This window comes from Danio rerio, chromosome 10 (genome assembly GCF_049306965.1).
Source record: "Danio rerio strain Tuebingen ecotype United States chromosome 10, GRCz12tu, whole genome shotgun sequence".
Taxonomy (NCBI): domain Eukaryota; kingdom Metazoa; phylum Chordata; class Actinopteri; order Cypriniformes; family Danionidae; genus Danio; species Danio rerio.
In genome coordinates, this window is record NC_133185.1 from 1,881,714 (window position 1) to 1,900,000 (window position 18,287).

Consider the following 18,287-nt stretch of genomic DNA (forward strand, 5'->3'; position numbering starts at 1 on the left):
TAATAGCAATAACAATAACAACAAAATAATGATTTATTTAATATACAATATATTGTATAATAATTTATTTGATTATTAATTTAAAAAACAAAATTACCAATAAAATAAAATAATTTTTATTTTTATTATTACTATTAATTTTATTATTATTAGCATTATTATTATTAGCATTATTATTATTATTATCATCATTATTATTATTATTATTATTATTATTATTGTTGTGGTTGTTGTTGTTGTTATTATTATTGTTGTTGTTATTATTAAAACTATTAATAAAATAAATTGTTATAACATTTATTATCTATAAAATTAATGATATTTAACCCAACTGGTTGAGTTATTAATAAATAACCTAATAAAGATTAAAAATAACCCAACAAAGCACCAAATATGTTTAACTCAACCATATGTGTCAAATTAAAAACTCAACGTTTTTAGAGTGCAATTTTCACCAGATGTCAGTAAAAATCAAAATAATCAAAAGAAATTAAAACTGATTAGTAAAGATGCATGATATTGAAACCATGTTAACCTATACAATAACCGATAATTAAGTCCTCTTTATGGCCGATAACCATCAATTAAATCCTTCTCATCGTCAATTCCAATATTCATACTGATAAATTATTGAATTCATATTTTGTTATTAGAATATTTATATAATCTGTGTACAATTTTTTTTTTTTTTCGTACGCACTGATTATTATTAAGCCAGATAACTGATACCAATTACCAATAATTAAGTCTTGTCACAGTCAGATTAAAACTCTGGAATTTCTAACCGATAAACATCTAATATTGATACCAATAATCAATACATTTATGTTTTGATATTACAATGTTTATATAATCTGTATACCCAAAAGAATAAAAGGCTGATATTTCCACACCTACGAACTGCAAAAGCCAGATAACCGATACCGATAACTGATAATTAAGTCCTTGTAACAGCCAGAACAAAAATCTGCAATTTCTAACCGATAACCATCGGATATAGATACCAATAATCAATACATTTATATTTTGATATTACAATGTTTATATAATCTGTGTACCCAAAATAATAAAAGGCTGATATTTCCACACTTAGGAACTGCAAAAGCCAGATAACCGATACCGATAACCGATAATGAAGTCCTTGTAACAGCCAGATCAAAAATCTGCAATTTTTAAAAGTTAACCATCCAATATAGATACCGATAATCAATACATTTATTTTTGATATTAGAATGTTTATATAACCTGCAGTTTGTGCACCCAGAAGAATAAAATTCACAACCTGCAAAAACCAGTCTGTCATATTTGTGCGCGCATGTGCAGATAAGATTGCCACTCCAGGCCAGTCAAACAAACACAATGTCTGGAAAGTGTCCCAGTTTCACGCTTTACGGCAGACTGACTGACAGTGAGTGTGAGGATGAACCGGACACACCACTGACTGCCATTTAGGCAGCGTCTCGCTCCGCTGTGCTTCTTTAAACAGCAGACAGACGCACTATACAGTCACATTCTGCATCTCCATCCAACATTCACAGCCAGCGGAGCCTGTCCAGAGTACGGGCCGATGATGGGCTTTACCAGTGGCGTAACACACGGCCCATATGCTCTGCGTTTACCTCACATTCCTGCTCCCAATCAAACCCTCGACCCCTCAGACGCTAACGGATTGAGACAGGTCCATTCAACAGGGTCCGACTCTGCTTTGTTTTGAAGGAGAGGTTATTAAAGGAAGGAGGATAAAACACTGTTCTCAATAACAGCCTCACACCTGCGGTCAGAACAGGGAAAGCGGCGGCTGGAAAGTCATTTCGCTTCAGGAACAGACTTTACTCTGGACACCACATGGTGACCGACATGTTTGATTTCCAATCATTTAGAGAATTTGCTTATCTTTTTTTAGCAAGTCAAAATTATGAAGTCTCAAGTGAGATTTTCCTTCCTTTTCAAATAATTCCCAAGAGCTGTTTAACAGAGCAAGGACATTTTTCACAGCATTTCCTATTCGTTTTTCTTCCATGTCTTGGGAAAGTCTTATTTCTTTCAGTTCGGCTGGAATAAAAGCTGTTTAATTTGTTATTTTTAAACAGGTCAATGTTATTAGCCCCTTTAAAGGGCCATGAAACCCCCTTTTCGATTCAAGTCTACCTCAGAGATTTTTCAAAAAATGCTTCATGATGGGCGTGGAGCTCTGCCAGCAGAGGGAGGAGTGGGCGTGGCCAGCAGAGCAGGGGAGGAAGGGAGCGAACAACTGTTGTCAGTCGGCTCACAAAATGAGACACAAACCTTGAGGAGACGCATGAGTTTATAGCTTACAAAGCTAAAATGCAAAGAAATAAACTAATTTAATGCCCTGCTACATTTGTTATTCGTAATTTCGTATACACACAACCACAATTTATATCATTATAAAGATAATGGTGTTCATATAAACACTATAAATGAAGACTTCTCCCTCAATCCGCAGGTCTGAATGCAGACTCAGTGCTGTTGGTCTCTTGCCCTGTCTATTTCAGTCATTAGCCCTGCTGCTGGTAATCTGGAGGATTTAGGTGAACACAGCAGCACGGATATAGAAGATGTGTCTCAATGGTAATGAACTCAACTGATAAAAGACATAGTCCGGCATTCTGTGATTCTCGTAATGCTCTCCCAACAAAAAATGCTTGCTGCACACAAACAGCTTTGCTGTATCGGCCCTGACAGCATCACGGGGAAACACGTGCAACAAACCCCGTTGATCATGAACGGCTAAATGCTGATTGTCGTATGCGGAGTCCATGGACGCGGTCTTACCCAGTCCTCAACATAGGGTCTCATAGCTTGGCAGGTCTGCCTTGTCTTGCCACACTCTAAAACCCAATAAGATAAGCTAACTCAAACCGTTTGAGGAAACCGATTGAAACAAACCATTTAAGTTCAAAAACGAATCCTAATGAGTACTGTCAACTTAATCCATTTGAGTAAACGAAGCAATTAGAGCACAGTAAAACCCAATAAATGAAGAGAACTCAAACCAACTGAGTGCTGTGAACTCAATAAGTTAAAGCAACTCAAACCGTTTGAGGAAACCGATTTCTACAAACCATTTGAGTTAAATAACTAATCCATATGAGTACTGTGAACTTACTCCATTTAAGATGAAGTAATGAGACATTTAATTAACCGTTAATTAAGTTCAAAACTCTTTTCAAATGAGTAGAATTTACTTTCAGTCAGTTTTGAGTTCACTACTCACGACTCATTTCATTTGATAAAGTTGACTGTTGTGTTTAACAGTGCAGGAAAAAAAAAGAACAATGAAGAGTAGGGATGTAACGGTATCAAAATTTCACGATACGGTAATACCTCGGTATGAATGGCACGGTACGGTATTTATTGAATCATTTAAAGGAAAAAACGAAACTATTGAAGAGACTCAAAAAAAGTGCAAGAATGTTCAGGTTACCTCAACACTGAACAGATCAATGACATACAAACAGGAACTTAAATTATTAAATTTTAATAACAAAAAAAATTAAACCATGTAAAATAAAACACCACTCGAAACGACAAGCCAAGAGTGAGATAGAGGTCTCTTGGTTGTCAATGTCTCCATCAATGTGAGCAGTGTGCTGTGTTCTGCAGTCCCCTTGACTAAAGGAATCCCCATCATGTTAGTCGTATTCCCCGACTTGTATTTCAGCACAGTCTGGCAGTGCCTGCACAGCCTTTTTTCTGTCACCTTTTCTTCTTTCTTGTTTCTTTTCAGAGAGAAACTAAAATGCTTCCACACATTTGATTTAAAACCCGCTTTAGGTTCGACCATTTTTAGCTCTTTTTCTTTGCCGCTACTAGCAGCAGCCTCCATTTCTGCATCTGTAGCGACAACAGACCGCAAAGGATGATGGCCACGCCTGGGCTGATGAAAATTGTAGTTTCCGCTACCCCCCATTCTTTCCATTTGCCTGAGCAAACTTTCACCAAAAGACCTATGATTTTATTGAGTCACAACCACGGTAATATTGAAAGAAATTGCTATTGCTGTATGACGTATTTACCATATTGTTACATCCCTAATAAAGAATACATGATTATATGGTGTCAAGGCTTAGCAATAAAAAAAGTGGTAATAATGAAAATCAATGGGGCAAAAACAGCCACCAACATAATGAAAGGGTAGTCAATTTGAACAAAACACAAGGGTTAAAATACTATAAAATGCCCATAATATTATATATAATATTATCATAATATTATAAACGGTAGATACATGTATTTTAAGCTGATGTATGATATTTACAAGTCTTACAATAGAACTTGTTTTTGTTTGTTTTAAAATGTACCATTTACATCCCTTTTTACCAAATCAAACCAAAAACCGTGACCACAAAACCAATACGAAACGAACTAGAGATTTTGTAAACGTGCCCACCCCTAACACATGTATAATCACAGACTCTGAAATCCCAAACCTTTAACCAAAACGAATTGTGTGAAGAAAGTGTCAGCATCATCCATCAGAGTGATGGGAAAAGAGCAACAGTAAGAGCAACACCTCCTCAATCTTGTAGAATAGCTTCAGCAACACTTTCCGCATGTGTCCTGATTGCGTTCAGCGCTGAGCGTACAGTGAAGAACAGCTGTGAGCAGATGATGGACGGACTGCTAAAGCCTCTCTCTCACCTCCTGATATTAAACAGATCAGTGTCAAAGTGGACCATCCGTTCGTCCGCTTGGACCCCCAGAGATAAGAATCACCACTCGAAATGACTCTGAGTTTGTTTTTCCTATTAAAAAGCCAGGCTGAATGCACCAGCTCAGATTCTCTACTGCTGTGTGAGCTGCCAAGCATTCAGATCGTCTGGTGGAACGGTGACTTTACATGCGCTCAAGACATTTAGCAAACAAGAAGGAAAACATGTAAATCGCTTTAACATCCCAGTTAAGCTTTATAGACTTCATGCTTATATCAGTTATAATGTTGCATAACAAGTCTCTATTCAAAGGTCTAAACCTGAATTTTACACTAAACTTGATTTACATAAACAAATCAACTATTAAAAAAGTGCCTTTAGCATTTAAAATAGAGTAATAACAAGTGAAAAGTGACTCTAATGTAATGCAGGGGTGTCAAACATAAGGCCCGCAAACGGGTTTAATCTGGCCCGCAAGATGATTCTGTAAAGTATAAACATAAGCTGCAATTTTTTACTAAAAGAAACTGCTGTTCCAATTGTGTCCACTGGATGGCGCAATAGCAAACTGTTAATTTAATCCAATTCACAAGCCTGAATCAGCATCAGTGTGACAGCTTTCTCAGACAGAAAGAGCACATCTGTACCCTGCCATACCACACTGAGGTGTTCTCACGAGGAAACGTAACTATTTTACGTTTTGTCAATTGAGTGGCTAATCTGTACGAGTTCAGTCGTATGAAAATGTACGTTATATATAAAATTAGGCGTTGCACCCAACCACATCTCTAAACCCAACCGTCATTGGTGGATAAGCAAATCATAATAAATTGTACGAATGAGATTGTCCGAATTCATACGTGATCAAAAGTTACGAATCGCTGTGAGATCGTGTTGTCCTCAGGCTACAATTTTGTATGCTGATCCTATTAAAACAAAAAAATAAACATTCTGAAGTTGTTGTTTTTAAGTAATATATATCATGATTTTACCCTTCCGGCCCACTTGGGAATAGATTTTCCTCTATGTGGCCCCTGAGCTACAATGAGTTTGGCACCCCCTGCTCTAACGCCTTGTTTCCACTGAGTGGTGCGGTTCAGATCGGTACAGTACAAGTCACCTTTATCAGGGTTGTGTCTCTGTGTAACTTTGACGACATAGTTAGTTTGAGCTCGGGTCGACCATGGCTTGTTATTATACAGGGCCGGCGCGTCCATAGAGGTGACCAAGGCAGCTGCCTAGGGCGGCAGTATAATGAGGGCGGCGTCCGCGACACCTCCCTCACAACCCGCATCTTCAGTTATCTTCACGTATAGGCGACAGAATAGAGAGGGCGGCGTCCGCGACACCTCCATCAGCATTGGGGTTGAGGGCGGTGTGATCGTCCTCAGTTACATCCGTGCATAGGGTGGCAGAATAGAGGTCTGCGACACCCGCGCGTCCTCAGTTAAATGCACGCATAGGGCGGCAGAATAGAGAGGGCGGCGTCAGCGACATCTCCTTCAGCACCCGCGCGTCCTCAGTCATATCCGCGCATATAGAGCGGCAGAATAGAGGTCCGCGACACCTCACTTCATTTTCATAACCGGTCACTTTCGTTTTCACATTGGGGTTCAGGGCGGTGTGATCGTCCTCTGCCTAGAGCGGCAGTTCAGCTTGCTCCGGGCCTGTTATTATATGTATATCTATTATTACGGTGTAATGTCTGGACTGTTTTTAAATATGATGGTTCCTTTGTTTTCCTTCTGGCTTGTTCCACGAGCGAGTGACACTTCTCTGTAAACCAATAGCGTTCAGCTATGCGTCTAGCTCCGCCTTTTGGTATCCTTTTACCAGGTTAGGTACCCTTTGCAAAGGGTACCCAAAAAGTCTTACGGTACGGTTCGCTTTTATGTATCTTTAGACAGTGGAAACGGCGCCGGAGTGGCGCAGTAGGTAGTGCTGTCGCCTCACAGCAAGAAGGTCGCTGGTTCGAGCCTTGGCTGGGTCACTTGCCATTTCTGTGTGGAGTTTGCATGTTCTCCACGTGTTCAAGTGGGTTTCCACTGGGTGCTCCGGTTTACCCCACAGTCCAAAGACATGAGGTACAGGTGAATTGGGTAGGCTAAATTGTCCGTAGTGTGTTTTTCAGCAGCTAGAAGGGCATCCGCTGTGTAAAACATGTGCTGGATATGTTGGCGGTTCATTCCGCTGTGGCGACCCCAGATTAATAAAGGGACTAAGCTAAAAAATGAACAAATGAATGACAGTGGAAACAGCCATAAAAACATACCGAACGGAACCATACCATCCAGTGGAAACGGGCCATTTTTGGTACCTTTTGACTGTAGAAATGGACATGAAAGTGTACCGAACCCTACTGTACCATACCACTGAGTGGAAATGGGCCATTAAAGGGGACCTATTATGCAAAAATCACTTTTATAAGGGGGTTTAAACAGTTGTGTGGCAAAAGTATTGGCGTCTAATGATAACAATGTATTAATTGTATTGTTTATAATCAGACTAGACTAAAACAGTCTGCAGAAACACTTTGACATCCTCTCTTTGTACGTGTCATCAAAAAGAAAAAGCCCTGCCCACTAGTCGCCATCTCTCCCTCATTAGCATAGGACGTTAGTCTTGTTTTTGAATCCGCCACTATGCTGACGCACAGGCATTTGTAGCTCCGCCCTCTTTAGAAAAAGAGCGCAATCTCATTTGAATTTAAAGCGACAGTCACCAAACTGACATAAGAGTCATACAACAGTATTTGTGTTGTATCTTGAGCTGAAACTTACACACATATAAAACGTTTTGGACACAGGGCCCACTGATAACCGTTTTAAATAATCGCGATTATGATTTATCCCATAATCAAGCAGCCAGGGTTTAAAATGTTCACTAGTTCCCACCTCCTTCTTTGCCTAAAAGATGAAGTAAGAACGATGGATGACAGACCCAGTAATGCCATGTAAATGAAAAAGAGAAGCGGTCCAAGCACAGAGCCCTGAGGAACTCCAGTAACCCAGAAAAAGCCTCAGTGGTGTCATCCGGCGCTCAGGACCACCAGTGTGATGCCCTGACCAAACAAACAGCAGCAAATCAGCCCATTTCTGCCCCATTCATCCCCGTCAGAGCAGACAGCAGGACACCCACGCTGATCATTTACAGCCCAGATCCACTGAAGACCTGCTCAGTGTCAGCGGCTGATGACCTTTGATCTCTGCATCCGGGACGGTCAGTCGTCCTGCACGCTCCGTCTGCACTGACACTGAACAGCAGAGCTTTATCGCATCTCTTAAAGTGGTATTGCATTATATTGGAAAAAATCTCTCATTTTTCTTTAATAAATATTGCGATATCTATTTGACAGTTTTCTGAGGAGTCTATGAGTATTCAGGTAGAGAAATTGAATAATCACAATGTTTAAAAGAGGCTTTTCTTCCTTTGCTTTGTCTAATTTCTAGTCTAAATATCTCTAAATTCTTGTGGATCAAGTAAAAATGTTATTTTGTTTTCCTTTTCGGAAGAAACTAGTCAAAATAAAGAGCAACCTTATGTGCCAACATGCAATGTAAAATAATCTTATATTTGCACAAAACAAGGGCAGCATCGTGGCTCAGTGGTTAGCACTGTCACCTAACAGCAAGAAAATCACTGGTTGGAGTCCCAGTTGGCATTTCTGTGTGGAGTTTGCATGTTCTCCCAGTGTTAACGAGGGTTTTCTTCAGGGTGCTCTGGATTCCCCCACAGTCCAAACACATGTGCTATAGGGGAATTGATGAACTGAATTGGCCGTAGTGTATGAATTTGTATAAATGAATCGTTTATCAGTGAAGGACAAAACACTAGCTGTGCATATACATGGATTTTGTGTATGCACACATTGTGAAAATGATGCTGCACTGATATATTGTGCATCCCCACCGTATTTCTGACTCAGAGATGCAGTAGCGATATGGGGAAAAACACACTTACGCTCAGGTTTCGGTCCCAGATCTGGATGGTCCCGTCCTGGCAGCCTGCGGCGATGAGTTTGCCGTCCCGGCTGTAGGTGCAGCAGGTGGGAATCACTCTCTTGCCCTGCTGGGATCGAGGCTTGAACACTGATTTGTGCTTCTTTTCGGAGGTCAAGTCCCACGTGCGCACAGTCCTGAGAATCAGATGTAAAAAAAAACTCAAAATGTAAAATAAAGTATAAATTAATTAAATAAAAACACACGATTACTTCAATAGTGAAAAAAAATATTTATCTTACACTACACCGTAAAAAATGCTGGGTTCTACACAATTCCTTCATGTTGTCCCAAGACAAATTGATCAAGTTAACGTAAACATTTTTACAAACATAAGTTGATTGAACATAAAACAATTAAGTTGTTACAAAAAACCCTTAAGAACTGTGTTGTTTCAACTCATTTTAAATAAAGAGATGGTACAAGCAGCAGACGTCATTTTTCTGAGAGCATGTTCAGTTTTAAATGACTAAACATAATATCAGTTCTTTCTATCAGAATATACTGGTATGATTACAAATAATATCAAAAATAATATCATGAATTTATTATCAAATAAAAACATAAATTATTTCAATAATAAACAATAATATCAGTTCAATTTCTTTATCTTGTCATTTAAAACATCAGAGTAGATGTAATGCAGAACGAAATTACATTACACCCAGTACCCAGGTAATGTATTCATCTGTAAATGAATATTTAGTTTAGATCAAAATAAAATGCATATTTAATTATTTAATAAAATACTAAACTTGTGTATATATTTATAAACACATATTTTCTATTACCAGTCTGGCCATTCTCCTCTGACCTCTGGCATCAATAAGGCATTTGCGCCCACAGAACTGCCGCTTCCTGGATATCTTCTCTTTGTCAGACCATTCTCTGTAAACCCTAAAGATGGTTGTGCATGAAAGTCCTAGTAGATCAGCAGTTTCTGAAATACTCAGACTAGCCTGTTTGGCACCAACGACCATGCCACGTTCAAAGTCACTTAAATCCCCTTTCTTCCCCATTCTGATGCTCAGTTTGAACTGCAGCAGATCGTCTTGATCATGTCGACATGCCTAAATGCATTGAGCTGCTGCCATGTGATTGGCTGGTTAGAAATTTGCATTTACAAGCAGTTGGACAGGTGTACCTAATAAAGTGGCCAGTGTGTGTGTGTATATATTTTTTTTTTTACATTTTTTTAAATATTTTTTTTTAATAAAACATTCCTTTTTTGGCTGGATTGAAAAAAAAAAAAATAATATATATATATATATATATATATATATATATATATATATATATATATATATATATATATATATATATATATATATATATTTTTTTTTTTTTTTTTTTTTTTTTTACATAAAAAATCTTTGCCTTAAGATTTTTTTTCAATTACTGTCATACAATGACTTGCCTTATTACCCCAACTTTAAGTTAATAAACCTAGTTAAGCCTTTAAATTATGCTTTAAGCTGAATACTACTAGTCTATTGCTAAATAACTAATATTATGTTCTGTCATCATGGCAGAACAAGGCATGTAAACATTTAAATAAATGAATAAAAAGTACAAGTTAAATTAAAAAATGAAAAGTAAAAATCTGTAAATAAAGGTAAATGTAAAAAGTGCACGTTATAATTTAATTAAATTGTTGCGACACACTAGCACAGACGTCAACACGTATCCAAACTAACAGACCATACGCTAACACAGAAATGTATCCAGAACTTTCTCATTTAAAAACATTGTCAGATCATTCAAGCTGCTCGCCACCATGTTCACAGTGAACGTCTGTTTGAGTTTGTCTGCTCTAGAAACATTCCTGCCGTAAATGAGGCAAATCATTATTGAAAGTGAAGAAAAGCGGAGAAAATTTGGTTTAAAAGCAGATGAGAGACATGAATGAGAATCTGAGAAACAGGAGAGCCCGAGAGCCTTCCAGAGGACATAAACATATATATTGCGCATTCATTAGGAGAGCAGATCGAGTGCTTGCTCAGTTGTTCACATTGTAGAGAACGATTATAAAGCCAATAGCAGTGAAGCGCAGGGTTTGACGCAGACATTCTTCTATTAAAATAATAATAATAATAATAATAATAATAATAAATAGGGTGGCACTGTCGCCTCACAGCAAGAAGGTCACTGATTTGAGTCCCGGCTGGCTCAGTTGGCGTTTCTATGTGGAGTTTGCATGTTCTCCCCGTGTTGGCGTGGGTTTCCTCCGGGTGCTCCGGTTTCCCCCACAGTCCAAACACATGCGCTATAGGGGAAATGGATTAACTAAATTGGCCATAGTGTAATGAGAGTGTGTCTGAATGTGAGAGTGTATGGGTGTTTACCTGTTCTGGGTTGCAGCTGGAAGGGCATCTGCTGTGTAAAGCATATGCTGGAATAGTTGGCGGTTCATTCCGCTGTGGTGACCCCAGACTAATAAGGGGACTGAGCCAAAGGAAAATGAACGAATAATAATAAAGAAACACATCAAAACCATCTGCCACTCTAAGTTGCAGTTATGTTTGTGTCATCCAAGAAAAACCATTCGTAATTTATTTTGTATTAAAGTGCTCGCTAGTTGCCACATCAGTCTTTGGCTGAATTATGAAGCTTGAACCACATCACACTATGTTTCTGAATGACAGAGCCCATGTAAATGGAGAAGAGAAGCGGTCCAAGAACTGAGCCCTGAGGAACACCAGTAGCTAGAATGGTGCGGCTCAGACGCGATTGTCCCCCCTCCACTCTCTCCCTTGACCGCCCCTCACATTGCAATTTTACTTTCAGAGCTCGGGCAAGCTTACGTCAAATGTTGATGAAAGTCATCATGCTGCAGGTGTTAGGAGGAGTTTGCATGTTCTCCCGGCGTTCGCGTGGGTTTCCACCGGGTGCTCCGGTTCCCCCACAGTCCAAAGACATGTGGTACAGGTGAATTGGGTAGGCTAAATTGTCCGTAGTGTACAAGTGTGTGTGTGTGAATGTGTGTGTGGATGTTTCCCAGAGATGGTAAGTTGGCGGTTCATTCCGCTGTGGCGACCCCGGATTAATAAAGGGACTAAGAAGACAAGAAAATGAATGGATGCATGAATGAATACTATTTGCAAACGCATGCTCTGTCATCTATACGCTCTATTAATGTTCTATATGCAGATTTACATCCACATACGAAGGGCCTGTACAAATGTTTGTTTCTCTTTTAATTTAGTATAAATTTTGTACAAACTTCACACAGAAAGTCCTGTCTTGAAGATGTTCTCTTCAACTGCGATTGACCAATCAGAATCAAGTATTCCTGATAGTCATTTAATCGTTACTATTACTGTATGGAAATGACTGTATGTCACTAAATAATAATATATGAATGCATATTGTACAAATGGAAAATAAATGATGTACAGCTAGATTTGAGTGATTTTGGCGTCCCTCAGCAGTGGTGACTGAAATGAGCATCTCTGCGAGTCGCAAACGCAGGGAAATGAGAGAGGACAGTACATCAGCATGACAGGCACATGTGAAGGATCTGTGAAATCGCCATTCTCTTCCCTCCATCTGCTGAACACATTACAGCTGTCGAGCGGGACACGGGGAAATGCAAACACAACAGAGAAACATGAAGATCCTCGACCCGCGCCGACCAGACTCTAGTGGAGTAATGCGATTCACAGAACACAGATATAGAAGAGCACAGGACAGCGAGAGTCTAAGGACAGATGATCCTGAACATCAGAGTCTTCAGATCAATCCTAAAACCTTTATTTACATAAACACGCCTCCAATTGCCACCTGAAAACAAAACTAACTGTGGTTGATCACTTGACATGTCAATCAAACTGTCAAAGAGGGCAGGTCTTGATCAGAATGCAATGTGGATTGACCTGCTGCCATGTGATTGGCTGATAGGAAACTTGCGTTAACAAGCAGCTGGACAGGTGTACCTAATAAAGTGGCCGGTGAGTGTTTATACATTTTGACAACACTGATTCATCAAAAGTAATCAATGCTAAAAGAGTTTAAACAAGGCCAGTCAGGTGCCCACAAAATAGCTCACGCTATTGAATCAATTCTGGAATGACCTGGCTCTAACGTAAGAAGATATGAACAAAGTGAAGCACTTTGTGCTGGGACCAGGCAAGTATAAATGTGAAGAACAGGTCTCCGAGCTTTGGAAGATGAAGGAAAGTGATGGAGAAGAGTTTCTGGAGCTTGGTCTGTCATCAGAGGTGTCTGTCTCACTTTATCCCTCATATCTGCAGTCATCGACCACAGCGAGACGAGGTGAGAAACAGACATGAGAGGTCAGAGATGTTTAAACAGGTCGAGGAACAGACTCAACTCATCCAACAGCCCGTCCTGCGCTGACCGACGCTGACCTCAGGGGGTCAAAGATCAGTCCAGACATGTGTAAACACATGGAGAGCCTGAGCGGTCACACACTCAATGTGTTTAGACGAGAGAAACACTGAACGCAAGACAAAGAGCAGCTCACGATCGAGACGCTAACAGCTGAAAAGAAGATCACAACACTCTAACAAACCGTAAAACAACACGAGAACAGGCAAACTACATGCTGAAGATGATCTGACAGGACTCTGAATGATGATTAAGCAGCTGCTCACACATATTTCACTCATAAACTATCATCAGAATATGCCTTTGTTGGTTGTGAATATGCGCCCTCTACTGGCAAAATGACATACTGTAACTTTAAATGTAAGTTACTCCCATAATTCTAGTGGCAAAAATGACATAATGAGCCTTTTATATGCAAGTTACTCCCATAATTTATACAAAAGAAACTCATGTGTAATAGGGGTGGGAATTTACACTCTGATTCCAAAATTATTCTTTAACTACATGTTCCTGTTTCTTCTGGTGTGCATTTATATCTCCTGTAGGACGTAATGAAGACGACAACACCCATGATTAAACATTCAGTCACACCGTCATCAGGATACGCCTTTGTTTGTTGTTAATTTGCGCCCTCTAGTGGTAAAAATGACAAACTGTGCCTTTAAATGCAAGTTACACCCATAATTCTCACAAAATAAACGATCAATCAGAGCTGTGGAGACATTGGTATTTCCGTAAATTGTTTGGTTTCTTATATGTTATTATTATGTTATATATTTTATGTTAATTGGACTTTGATACTGTAATAAAGTTGGAATTAAAGAAAGTCATGGATAATATGGGGTGGGAATCTTTAGGGACTTCACAATCCGATTACAAAACGATTCTGTAAATACATATTCCTGTTTTTTCTGCTGTACATTTACATATCCTGTAGAGTGTAATGAAGACGACAACTCTTATGATTCCACATTAGGTCACACAAGCTATGTTTGTTGTGAATTTGCGCCAACTAGTGGCAAAAATTACATACTGTGCCTTTAAGTGTAAGCTACCATCATGTGTAATAGGTGTTGGGGGCTCACAAGCTGATTCAGAAGGGATTCTTTAATTACATATTGCTGTTTCTTCTGCTGTACATACATGTTTACAACTTAAACCACATGTAAATGCAGCCAAAGTGATTTCTGCTGGAGTCCTGTAGGGTTTAATGAAGACCACGACCGCCATGATCACACTCTCATCAAAATACGCCTTTGTTTGTTGTAAATATGCGCCCTCTAGTGGCAAAAAATGACATACTGTGGCTTTAAATGCAAGTTACTCCTTTAATACACACAAAATAAACTATCATGGTTATTAGGGGAGAGAATCGCTAGCGGCTTCACAATCCAATTCCGATTCCAAAACGATTCTTTAGCTGCATGTTACTGTTTCTTCTGCTGTACATTTCCATCTCCCGTAGGATGTAATGAAGACAACAACTCCCATGATTCCACAATCAGTCACACCGTCATCAGAATACGCCTTTGTTTGTTGTCAATATGCGCCCCCTAGTCATGAAAATGAAATACTGCGCCATTAAAAGTTACTACAATTATTTACACCAAATAAATTCAAACAATCAAATGCATTTAACATCACTTAAAGAAAAACACCTAAAGAAATCTTTAGCAATCTCATAAATGTCTTTACTGTCACTTTTGAATAATTTAACACATCCTTGCTAAATAAAAGTAAAACTTGTATTAAAAATAAACTTTTCAAACAGCTTAAATGTCGCCTTAACTATTAAAGTCATAATAAATGCTAGGCTTTACAGCATGTGTTGTCTCTGTAATATTTACACAGACGTCATCGCTCGCGTATCATAAAGGACGAGCAGGTATGAAATCAGGCCACAGTTTTCATTAGAGAGGCTCCAGAACAGTGAAAGGTAAACGCTCAGGGAAATATTTTCCGATGACGTGTGGCGAGCTTAAAGCATTAATACCGTCATCCACAATTAACGCTGACAGAGATTTATGAAGGCGCTTCTCTGAAAAACACATCATGTATTAGTGAACAGACACTGCACACTCAATGTGACGCATGCTTAGTTTAGTTAATGTTTCGCTACAGGACATAAAATAAACAATTTTGTGTTTCCAAGTTGAATATGTTGTTTAATAAATATTTAATACAGTTTTATAATTGCATAATATTTAAACAAACTAATCACTTTCCACTAAACTCTATTAGCCAATTAATCAACAAATTAAAATAAAAAAAGATTGTGCAGTTTAAAGTATTATTTTGCTTTTATATGTACAATATATACATGTACACATATATACAAATACATATATTTACTTTTTTACAAAACATGAAAACAAAAAAACAAAGTGTACACTTTAAACTTTTTGCTTTCCTGTTTTAAAAAATAAATAAATAAACTTTTTTTTTTTTACAAAACGTAAACTGCCGTACAGCTGCAGTTCGCTGTCAGAATGCAGTGGTTTTGCTTGTTGATGATTACCCAGGCCTTGTACAGCTTCGTCTTCTTTCCTTGTCTTTGGCTAGGCAGAACTTTGGTTTTTAGCACCACTGTGGGCCCTATCATACACCCGGCGCAAGGCGTGACGCAATAGTTTTTTGCTAGTTTCAGCTTGGTGTAAGAGTTGTTTTGATGCTGTTTAAAAAGCAAATGCATTTGCACTCACATGTGCGCCCATAGGCGTTCTGCTCTAAAAAGGGAGGCGTGTTAAAGCGCAATGCTGGCGCGTTGCTATTTTGAGAAACTATAATAGATTATTTAATAGACCAAAACAAAGCCGGTATATAGTCCAGCGTAGAGCGCGTTAGTTGTGCGCCTTGCTTACACACTGCTTAATACACACAAGATGTAGAGCAATACGCAAATATCTTTACATATGAAAAAGAATTAAAATATTAAGGATATATATGATATAAATAGGATATAAATATAAAGGATTAAAATATTACAAAACATATTATTTTCAAGCCTACATAAATATAAAAACACCGCCTTCATGCCTTCTTCATCTCGGGAGGCTTTTTCAGTTCATTCATAACAATTTGCTTTTGTATAATGTTATTATTATTAGCAGCATTATTTATTATATCCATATTTATATTTGTTTTATTAAAAACAAGCTTAGATTTGTCCACCTGCAGGTTTTAGACCATATGGGGCTCAGCATGTGTTTTAGGATATAACTCAGGTTTTTGACCACACTTCATTATTATTGTTCATTTATTCGTTTGCTGGAGATTAGAACTGAATTTAGAAATATTTTTGAAACAAATCTTTGCGCTTAACAAACGCAATTGATTATTTATAGGTTAATTGATGTCTGTGGGTACAAGGTTTCCCTATCCACGAGAGCGAAAGTGAAAGTAGATAATGAGAGGCTTTATCTCTCATTCTCGCGCTGCAGATGCTCTGTTTAACTGTTTTCTTGCTAGTGAAATGTTCAGTTTTTCCACTAACAGAGTCGTCATGTAAATAGCAAATACGCTATGGCGCGACGCAGATTACTCTAAAAGGGAATGGGAGATGAGACTCTGAGTGGTTTATTCTCAAAACACACCTATAACTCATTAAGAGAATAAGCTCAACCCTTTTAGATCATGCGCCACGGCGCAAAGTGGATTTTTCAGTCCTTAAATTAGCAAAAGTGGATTCATACACGCCCTGAAAGCGTTTGCACCCTGCGCTTTGCGCTTTAGCGCATGAATTGTCAAAATAGAGCCCACAGTGTTGAATCTGGTAATCATGGAGCATTATTTCCTGCACATGACCACACAGAACAACATTAAAGGCATCCAAAAACCTGTAGGCCTTTAACCTCTCTCTTGTAAAATCACTTATATATCTATATATATATATATATATATATATATATATATATATATATATATATATATATATATATATATATATATATGTGCTTGGGCATTTCATCTTATCCAATATCTATTGGGAGGGTGCTGTCGCAAATTGACCTGTCAGATGAACGCCGCTCACTTTAAAGTTAATTTTGACGAATAACTGTGCTTATCACTGGATAACGAGCGGTTATAATACGCTAAAAACATTATGTACAAAATATGTAATCAATATAACTTATTTCATTCATTCATTTTCTTGTCGACTTAGTCCCTTTATTAATCCGGGGTCGCCACAGCGGAATGAACCGCCAACTTATCCAGCAAGTTTTTACGCAGCGGATGCCCTTCCAGCCGCAACCCATCTCTGAGAAACATCCACACACACACTCATACACTACAGACAATTAAGCCTACCCAATTCACCTGTACTGCATGTCTTTGGACTGTGGGGGAAACCGGAGCACCCGGAGGAAACCCACGCGAAGGCAGGGAGAACATGCAAACTCCACACAGAAACGCCAACTGAGCCGATGTTCTTGCTGTGAGGCGACAGCACTACCTACTGCACCACTGCCTCGCCCTATAACTTATTTCTAAGACAAAAACAAACTCTGTACCACATCGGATGGCATTCCCTTACTGTAAATGCTAGCGCTCCTGGTTTTTTCTGCAACCTCGCTGCGTGCGCATCCTGAATGTTCACAAACATAATAATTCATCTATAAAGATGTAATTGTGTTCCATTGAGGAAGAAGAAAATCAGATTCACACTGTACACCGTCTGCGTGTGTGTCCAAATCGTGATTAAAATTGAAACGGTAAGAAAATCATGTTTATTTTGCCTATATCGCATAGCCCTAACCACAAGTGTTCTGCAATCCATTATGAACACAGTAAGTGTATTATATTTTGATGCATGTATGCTGTAGTTAAGGCCAGCTCGTATAAAGCGAGAGCACATCAATAATTCATTCCCTTTCTTCACACTTCCATCAGGGCCCTGACAGCAGAGCGGGTTTCTTCAGCCCATCAGTGTAAAAGCAGGTCAAGCAGAACTCAGGACTGCACTAAACGGCCCCTGGAGCTCCTCACGGGCCCCCTTCACCTCACAGCACCCGGCCAATCAGACGGAGCGTCCGCCGGGACACACACACACACACAGCGCACACTGCACTGATGAATGGAGGAAGCACAGCAATAAAAGGAGGTTTATCAAAGTGTCAGGAGGCCCAGTGTGTGTGTGTGTGTGTGTGTGTGTGTGTGTGTGTGTGTGTGTGTGTGCGTATGTGTGTGTATGTGTGTGTATGTGTGTATGTGTGTGTGTATGTGTGTGTGTGTGTGTGTGTGTGTGTTTGCATGTATGTGTGTA

At 38.9% G+C, this 18,287-nt stretch overlaps 2 protein-coding genes across 3 annotated transcripts in view; both read right to left on the minus strand.

Annotated features, from left to right (window-relative positions):
• LOC141376283 (uncharacterized) overlaps positions 1 to 18,287 on the minus strand; it is a 778,518-nt gene that overhangs the window by 154,110 nt on the left and 606,121 nt on the right. The gene's annotated exons all lie outside the window — the stretch shown is intronic.
• The window catches only part of wdr70 (WD repeat domain 70), a 107,268-nt gene that overhangs the window by 55,914 nt on the left and 33,067 nt on the right, over positions 1 to 18,287 (minus strand). For both annotated transcript variants that reach the window (XM_073914328.1, XM_073914327.1), the window contains exon 10: positions 8,637 to 8,811. In XM_073914328.1, the coding sequence (XP_073770429.1) occupies positions 8,637 to 8,811 (175 nt within the window). The remainder of the gene's footprint in view (positions 1 to 8,636; positions 8,812 to 18,287) is intronic.